General features: G+C 38.3%; 1 protein-coding gene across 3 annotated transcripts; it reads left to right on the top strand.

Annotated features, from left to right (window-relative positions):
• The first annotated feature begins 780 nt into the window (after positions 1-780).
• LOC131780458 (glycine receptor subunit alphaZ1-like) lies at positions 781-9,445 on the top strand. Of its 3 annotated transcripts, none has more exons than XM_066168326.1 (9): positions 781-832; positions 2,644-2,781; positions 3,641-3,738; positions 5,283-5,350; positions 6,565-6,782; positions 7,395-7,477; positions 7,769-7,924; positions 8,355-8,782; positions 9,160-9,445. In XM_066168326.1, the coding sequence occupies exons 2-9, from the start codon at positions 2,717-2,719 to the stop codon at positions 9,430-9,432; spliced, it is 1,389 nt and encodes a 462-aa protein (XP_066024423.1). In that variant the 5' UTR covers positions 781-832; positions 2,644-2,716; the 3' UTR covers positions 9,433-9,445. The 3 variants fall into 3 exon arrangements, with proteins under 3 accessions (XP_066024423.1, XP_058953147.1, XP_066024424.1); XM_059097164.2 differs by lacking the exon at positions 781-832 and adding an exon at positions 2,301-2,538; XM_066168327.1 differs by lacking the exon at positions 781-832 and having other exon boundaries at positions 2,555-2,781.
• Positions 9,446-9,622: the final 177 nt, after the last annotated feature.

The following is a 9,622-nucleotide window of genomic DNA, read 5'->3' as shown; positions in this document are numbered from 1 at the left end:
TCATTTATTTATCAGCACAGAGTTAAAACAATATTTTTTTCCTCAGTTGAAAGTTGCGTTTTTTAGCCCGGTTCTAAACTAGTTTTCAGGGCATGCAACTTGCTAAAACTGTTTTAGTTTCACTAAAAAAAGCTAAAAATATAGATGCACTTTACGATCAAAGAGCATGGTCGGTAGGAGGTGCGTCTTGAAGGAAGAAAGATCTCAGTTTGAGCGTATGTACGTTGAGACACAAACAGCAAACACATCCTGTTTTCGTGCCAATTTGGAATTTTCTGCTAATAATTAAAGAACTTAGTGCTAAAATTAATGTTGATTCAGGAATATATATTTTAATGACGCTGATGCAAAATCGTTTATCTCGATATCATTTAACAAATTCAGGCTGTACATGGGGCTAGCAAAGATAACAACTGCCCTTTTAATGATGGATGAAAGTAAAAATGCAAATATTTTATAAACGACCGATGGATTAACGCACAAATAAGGCTTTTAATACTTAATGTGACATCAATTTATTCCTCAGTTTTCATTGATATTTTCTACGAACAAACGATGCATAGTAAAACTGCTCTGAAGGGAAATTGTAATGAAACGGACATCGAGAGCAACATGTTTCTCATTTTTACCCCAAAGATGTAGCAACAAGCTCAGATGAGAGAGTGCAATACCAGTAATATCACTACCATTGATCGTATGCCAGCGTTATTTAAATTTATCCTTCATATATCAATTAAATATAATCAATTATTATGCATGCAATAAAAGTACAAAAGAGAACGAATGCCGCTCGTTCAGTTGGGGAGTGACAGCTTTGGCTCGTGTCACTGAGGTAAGATGGAAGAATTTGTTTGCCTCTTCACTTTTTGATTACTCGTCACATCGTGAAGGTAAAGAAAACCTGGGTTCTGTCTTTTTCTACAAACAGTTCAATCCAAGTTTTTTTGTCGTGCTTATGCTGAAATTGTTCTCCAAAAGCAATTTGGTTTCAAATAATTCATTGTTTCGAAATTTTTCATTTGACTCGCTCATGATTGTTGTATATTAATACGAAGCTACGAAAAAGTGTGTCCTTTTACAGAGGACTAAACCCTCACCACCTTGATACACGGACAATGAAATTTATTGCAAGGACTACGGATAAGATAAACTGGTTTGCTTCAAACCCTAGTCTGCACTCCGTGGGATACAATAGAGCCCTCAATATTGTACCTTTGACTTGATCAGCTGTCGTTTTTTGTTTCATATGTACAAGCGATCACCAAGAACTTTTTATCATTCTGTTTGAAATATTGATCGAAATTTGTTTAAAAATTCAATTTAGAATGTTTTGAAAAAGAGATTGACACCATCTAATTAATGTTGGTGGCCACACTAAACAAAATAAGGAGTTCGATTCTTGAAAGAATGTTTCGTAAAATTAGAACTTCTTCCTAGGAGGTTGATGACTGAATAAAAATTGGCAATTTTAATATTTGAGCAGACAGTTCTAACAGTACTCGATCCTTTTTAATTATTTGTTTCAGTGCCAGTAGAATATATATAAACATACTGCAATTCCTTGGCCTACAAATTTTATCATGTATCATGATCGTTCCTTAAAGGATCTCAGAAGATCGTCAGATGTTGTGCATTGTTGTTGGTGTGCGGAAAGAAAACTTCAATGTACTTCAATTGACTCCAATGTAAACGCTTCCCACTCGTGTCTCTGAAGAACCTAAACGGATTTTACTTTCGTCACTTGGAGAACGTTCCCCAAACACTCTTTGTTGTGACTACTTTTTCGACGCCCTAAAGTAGTTTGGTTAGGAGAAGTTCAGATCCGATATTTTCTTTTGTAAAAAAAAAGATCTCGCTTAGGGTGTCTATTTGACGTGGCTGGATATCTTGTATCAACAAAGTTTCACGCTGTTTCTGGCAGCCTTTAAATTTCATCTTCGTTTAACGATTTTGACCTTTAGTAGATTGCCATAAGAAAGAACTTAAAGTTTTTCGTCAACTAAAGAGAGCTTGAGAGCGACGTAAGCTTATTAATTTTTATATTTGAAATTTGGCGCATATTTTTCCAATTGTTTTTGGCAATTTGTGCTACAAACAAACCGTCCACCGCTTCTGTCATCAAAGAAAAATTCTAATTTGCAATGCAAAAAAAATGACGCTTTCTAGTCTGTTATAAAAGCTTGAATAATTTTAGTTCTGAAGCTAAGTGGATTTTACGATCGTTTATTCCTATGAAATTTGTAATGCGGCTGAGTATAAAACTGCTACTTAATCATTATTCGAGCAAATTACATATTTTTTTTCACGTCTAAAAGCAGATGATAATGGGAAACAGGCACTTTACTGCTGTATTATAGAGAATATAGGCGGGATCTGAGGACAGGCCATCAAACATAACAAAGCAAAGAACAGCTGTGTATGACTGAAAGACATTTTACAAACAAATCTCTTGAAATCCGTCCAAAGCAGATTTCAATCAGGATTGAAGAGATTTTCGAAAGCGCTTTCATGGCTGTTGGGTTGTGCCTACTCGGGCAGGTCAGGGTCAATAATATGATCATTTCGTGTAGCTGGTTTTTTTCGTAGCCACCAAATGTATTTCGTTCTTTCTTCTCCTTCTTCTACTCTTTTCATTTTTTTCAGGTTTCTTTTTAGTGTGGGTGTGTAAAGAAAGCGATGTGTTTCGACCGTTAGTACTTAGCTTACCGTGTGGAGTATGCAAATGCTGCTTCGAATGTCTTTCTCGGTCTTAGCAGCGATTCTTTTCACTTCCTGTGCCAGGTAAGATTCACCAGTAAGGTTAGTTTAGAACTAAAACTTTTTCTTAATTTCAACTACTATCAAAGGCGAAATAATGGTGATGATTATCGTAAATTATACTGCTAAAACGCGTAAGCGATAAAAAAGTGATTCAGACGGTAATTACTCTAAAATCAGGCGGCTAACATCGACAGCAACATTTCAATCAGCCGATTGAACGATTTTGTCGCAGATAGATGAAAATAAAATTTTGTAAATATAAGTCTGAAGTATTGAACGAGAGAAACTTGAAGTACACTGAGTGTTTGATCAAGGTTACCTCATCCATCCCTCTTTTAATGGCTCTCCCTTCAGCGAGGGGGAAAAAAACAGTGTTTACCATCAATAGTGAGAGAACAGCGTCAGTGGAAAATTTCTTATCAAAAGGAATCGTACGATTTATGTATTTTTAATGAACAGAGAAAGCTCCGTTTACTACAAAATGTAAATAGACAGCGAGGTGGTTGTCAGCTTAATTTACGGTTGCATGATGTTTCGCTCTATCACATTAATAAATGAGATATTGATCTTTCTATAGTAGGTACGTTGTATAACAACTAAAACCGTGTTTTGCCATTTTCGGGTCCTGCTCACTAGAGAGGGATTTTACGAGAATTTTGAATACTATTTAGTATAGTGCAAAAAACTAAAAATAAATTTCTGGAAATTTCTACCGAATGAAGATTTGGGAGAGGGACGAGGGAATGGTAAGAATTTGCCAGGGAACGGCTTCGCTGAAATCTTGATATATATTCAATTTGCATTTGTGGCCGATAGCACTGAAATGTTTGAATTTTACAGTTTGTGGTTTAATGTCGTTTGAATACTTTTTTTCACTAAGCTCTCTTGCGTACTGGAGTGGCAGGAACGCATCGGTTGTACTGCGCAGGCTCCTTGATGAGAAACATTACGACAAGAGATTTAGACCTGACTTTGAAGGTATGATTAGTTCATCTCACAGTTAGAAACTCTAAAATTACTAGTTTTAATTCAAAAAGATAAAAAAAAATAATAATAAATCGCAGCCTGGGGGGTTACAATTATGATCATAAAGATCAATTCACTGTTCTTAGAGACACCAATCACAATTTTTTAGTCAATACCACGACCCCAAACCTGAACTCTACAGCTGTTACATTGACGACTGTATCAGCGCTACCTCCTCTACCAGAGAGGAGCTCACTCAATTCATAACCGCCGTCAATTCCTTTCACCCGGCTCTCAAATATACCTGGGAAATTTTCGACATTTCTTTGGCTTTTCTAGACATCAAAATTTCAATTGAAGGCAACGGTTTATGAACTACTGTTTACTACAAACCTATAGATTCACATAGTTACTTGCTGTATTCATCCTCGCATCCGTGATCACACGTCAAGAATTCCATACCTTTTTCACAGTCTTTCAGACTTCGTCGTTTATGTAGTGACGACTCTGATTTTCCAAAACATCAGAGGCAGTGTGTAAGTTTTTCGAAAAACGTGGCTATCCTGTTTCTGTCGTTCAAGCGGGTCACCACCGTGCCCAAATAGTTAATCGACAGTCAAACGGCTGAGAAGGAAAACATTGACCGCATTCCATTCACTCTCACATTTCACCCTCACAACCACGCAGTTAAGTCTATCATTCTTAAAAACTGCTTTAAATTACTCCAAAACGATTCAGAGAATGGTACTATCTTTTTTGCAACCTCCAGTAATTTCATTCAAACGTGACAAAAACATAGGCAACTTTTTGGTCACAAGTTCATTTCAAACCAATTACCAACCTGGACTGACTTTCAAATGCGCTCGCTTACGATGCAAAACTTGTCCTTTCATTCATAACGTAGAGAAAATGTCGGGACCCAGGAGAGCCATTAAGATCACTGATCACTTTGCGTGTACCTTCGCCAATGTCATTTACTACATAACTTACACTTGTTGCAAAAAGTTATACATTGGTGAAACAGAAAGATTACTAGGTGACCAATTCCGAGAACACCTTCGCGACGTAGAAAGAAATGACAAAGACGCATCCGAGCCAGTCTCTATCCAATTTAATCTCCCTAATCATTCTAAACAACATGTGGGAATTTGCGGCCTTTCCCTACATCTAAGCAGTTCGGAAAGCCGCAAAACACCAGATAAAAAAATTATCTTCCAAATCGGCACCCTTAATCCCCACGGTATCAACGAGAGCTTTTCATTCAATTAGTTTATTCTTGTTTTCTCGTCACCGTATTCCAACCAGTAGCGTAGCTCCATTTTCTGCATATAAACCGACGCATAACCCACAATTCCTTCAATCGCTTTGACGAAAGGCTAACGCTCGAAACGTCAGCCTTTAAACTCTTTACAGTGGCCAATTTACGTTTTCAACCCAGTTGTTAACACTAAATTACCAATCACAGTTGTTTTATAGCGAGAGATGGTGCTGTTTGATGTTTCCGAGGAATCCTGATGCTGACTGATGGTCATGTAACACTTTTCTGCTTTTCTCAGGCCGCCCCGTGAAAGTATTGGTGACAGTGTTTGTTACATCGCTGGGAGGATTGGATGAAAGAGAAATGGTGAGGGGGATGTTGAAGCTAAGGAAGGATTAAGTGCTGACTTTTTGTTTGTATTTTGACTCGCCCTGCAGGCCTGTCAAAAATACTCAGCAATACTACACACCAAAACTTCTAATAAGTTATTTATTATCCAACTGCTTTATCTCAAGGGCATTTATTAAAAATTGGGAAAAGCGAAGCAGATAGAGAAGCATGGCGCCCGGAGCTGACCGGTTAAACAGGTTTTTTTACAGTACAAAATAACCAACTCTCCAATATCGGAGGATATTTGTATTCGGTTCGCGTGTTAATTGTACCACACTGAGTGCTCGTAGTTGGATAACAAAATAATTTATTTTAAGAGACCATGGGGTTTCGTAGTGTTTAATTAATCTCGCCTAAAAGATGTTTTTAATTGATTGACGAACTCTTCCCCGATAAATTGATAAATCAATCTACGCAATTTTAATATTTGCATTCATATCAAAAATACAGTATGTGCTTAGGTTATGAACATAGCCCTTTTCTACAGCAGAATCCATCGTTCGAGTAAATCGATGTCGGCGGAAACTGCCTTAGTGCCTAATGAACTGTAGGAAGCGAGGCGCGCCTCTAAGAGTTCACGTAAAATACACGCTGCTCTTGGTTTTAACTCACTTTTTCCAATTGGACATTTCTTGATGCTTCAGAACTCATGTCATTCATACACTGTGGGTTAGGCTGTATAGAATTTCCCATACGATTGTATGAAATCAATAAACTTTATTAGATGTTTTAGAACGGTTAAGATTTCTGTTAGAATGAGTTGGTACTTCTTGTATTCCGTTCAGCCCTCGCGGTATAGATTTGTTAGAAGTATTTTGCAAGGTATGGAATGTAGTATTGCATGAATATCTGGGAGCACCTTCACTTGGTGCTCAGCAGAACGATTTAGATTACAGTTATAGGAATAAATGACTGTGAATATACGAAAATCATGTATGTGAACTGCGGATAAAGACGTGAATATGAGAGCGACCTTCGCAGTAATGAACAATGTTTGAAAGTTGTGAAAATAAGGCCTGAAAAAAATTCAGATCTGTACGGGATTTGAACCCATGACCTCTGCGATGCAGTGCTCTACCAACTGAGCTAACAAGCCAATTGGGACCTGGTCATTATGTTGGTTCCATAATATGGAACAGTTTAACACAAGTGTCGCCATCTTTGTTTCATTTTTATTGTTTTCACCCCAGCAATTTGAAAGCACATTCTTTATGAGACAAGTGTGGCAAGACTCTCGACTTCAGTTTGAGAAAGATTATGTTAAAAGAAATCTGAGCCTGAATGGAGACATCATGCAACAGATTTGGATACCAGACACCTACGTGAACAATGAAAAGTCCAGCTCTGCACCAAAACAAGAATTTCTACTCATGGTTTTTCCAGATGGAAAAATCATCTACAGTCAACGGTAATAATCAAGTAATATTGGCTCAAAACTGCAATTTCATACGTGTTCCTTATTATTATGCAGGAAGCGCGTTTCACCCTCCGCGAGAAGATTTGAGGCGAGCCGGGGAGAGGTTTGTCCTGAGTGGCTGCTAGTGCTATACATCTTATAGACAAATGCCTTCTAATTTCCCGTGGGCGATTAAAGACTCTTCCCGAATCGCTGATAATGAAGTCCTACTCGCACGCTAACATGCTTCTTCGTACTATGGTCGATGGACTTCTGGGAGATGGAAGACCGTTGTTAATCTTAAGTGTACAAATGAACGCAAACATACATAGGAAGTCCCCAGGGACATTCAGTCGGCCGCCTCTGCAACTTGCCGTGCAAGCCAGATTGCGATAGGTTGGGAAAGTAAAGCTTCTCTTAAGCTGTTCTAAGGCGCAAGAGTTTTGCAAGAATCTCAGTAAACAAATTAGATTATTGAGCCAACACGAAACTGTTTTTACTTGGCTGGTGAATAGATCTTTGAATTCCTTGCGCACGGATGCCATCCTCACAAACTTTTAGCTTTATCCTTTCGTGCGTAATTGATATTTCTTCTCCTGATATTTCGCTTATTTCCCTGTTTAGAATGACTGTAATTGCGGCTTGCAAGATGGATCTCCGGAATTACCCCATGGATAAGCAAAACTGTAGTCTTCTCTTCGAAAGCTGTATGTTTCTTGGACTAATGACTGTATTCTTAGGATCACATTCAAAATTATGACAAATTGTGGAATGTTTCAGTTACATTGTTATTGTCACACAGTTTCTTAAGTGTTCATGCACCCACTAACCAAACTACTATCCCGCCTGGAGGAGTTATTGACTGCCTGCGTCTGGAAAAGCTTACGGAGTTTTAGTTGAATTTCCCTCTAACTTCAAGAATAAGAAGTAGATATATTTCTGATATTCATTTTCACATAACTGTTATTTCTCTGAAACCTCATGGAATTGTTTGGCAGATGGTATGACCACAGATGACCTATTCTTCAAGTGGGACGTAAAGGACGGGAGTGACGATCTGAAAACCGCCGTGGCAATAGGAGACGAACTGATCATGTCACAGTTCGCACTCGATGGATATTCAGTCCGTGAAATAACAGCTTCCTATGTTACAGGTATAAAGAAGTAACTTTTCGGAGCCTACAACTTCATTAGCCTGGGTCCAGATAAAACAGTTTACCGGGTGGGGTTAGATTGAGTCTCCGTCGAAAAACGGTGATTTTAAATTTTAACAATCCGATATCAGATATGCGGTGTGATTGTTAGCGAGTTCCACTCGCACGAGATTTTAGGTGACTAAATGCGGCTAGTTCCCAGTCAATAGTAGGTAGTAACCTAGGTTGCTCTATCCATGACCCTGGTGATACAACATTTTAGAATGCTTTATCTCAAATAGCTATAAAACAAAACAATAAAACAACCGCAAAACAAAATAAGAAGGGGAGGGGTCAGGTGCATCATATAAATGCATAGTTTCTTTGTACATCAAGTATCACAAGGAGTTTTATAAATCCTTGTCTGAAGTAACTTATCGATTTGTTACAGGAAATTTTTCCATGCTGCAGCTAACTTTCTACATTAGACGAAAAAAATTCTACTACGTCGTTTCGATTTATATTCCAACAATTCTAATCACCATTTTGAGTTGGGTCTCCTTTTGGATCCCACGAAACTCTCCACCAGCTCGGGTCGGGCTCGGAATCACGACCGTCCTCGCCCTGACGACATTGATTTTCGGAATTCAGTCGTCGATGCCGAAAGTGAGCTACGTAAAAGCAATTGACTGGTTTCTGTGTGTCTCCTTTCTCTACGTGTTCGCTGCTTTGGTCGAATACCCGAGTTCCACTTTTGTCAAGTCTCAAGCCCAGAAACTGTCACGAAAGGGAACGAACATTCTACGTAAGGTTAAAGGCCTGAAGGAAGACCCTGAAGATATTCCGTTATCAGGGACAAGATACGGTAGCACAGACAAGGTAGATGAATCATTACATAATGCATTCCGACAGTGTTGATTGGCCAAGGAACCCTGGTATACCACGCGATATACCATCGGTAAAACTCTAGGGCTATTTGGGTCGTTTTCATTAAAATTGTTATTCCATTCGAGCTTGTTGGAAACGAGATAGTAGACATTATCCCCGAGTAGCAGTTTAACAACAAGTGAGGTAAAAAATTTACGATTGCTTATTTTCTCAAACTGCACAAGGAAATTCATGCGATAAGTTATCAAAAAACACTTTGAGGTAACAGTTCTTAATTCAAGCAGAAGCAACGAGACTCTTTCCCGTTCCCTTAGCAGCCTGTTTTAGTCAACTTTTCAATAAAATTCGGAATAACTTTAATTTTTCAGGAGGAATCCGATCTTCGTAAACTTTCTAGGAACAGAATTGGAGACATGAACAGCACCTACGACCATTCGTTGCATGAAAACAATATAGATGGTGATAGTCACCAGACCTCTCAAGGTCGCCGCAAACAAATGTCATCTGAAGACGATGATTTTGTGAATAACTTTAGAGATGACGTAACAGTGAATACTGTTGATAAATACGCCAGGTTTTGTTTCCCAGTCTCATATTTACTTTTTAATCTATGTTATTGGATTGTCTTTTTGTCAACGTAATCACTTGATGTTCGGGAGGAAAATCACATAAGAATTATCGCAATATTTAACAATTATTTATTTATTCTAATTGAAAGAGTACTGTTACGGAAACTTAGCACAGGCTAATCAGCCACAAGCTAACCAGCCACAGGCTAACCAGCCACAAGCTATGCCGTTTTTTCTGAGGCTCGATAAAATTTCCCCTATT

The sequence above is a fragment of the Pocillopora verrucosa genome, chromosome 6, assembly GCF_036669915.1.
Source record: "Pocillopora verrucosa isolate sample1 chromosome 6, ASM3666991v2, whole genome shotgun sequence".
NCBI lineage: Eukaryota > Metazoa > Cnidaria > Anthozoa > Scleractinia > Pocilloporidae > Pocillopora > Pocillopora verrucosa.
The sequence above is the reverse complement of the archived record's forward strand: the minus strand, read 5'-3'. Positions and strand labels throughout refer to the sequence as shown.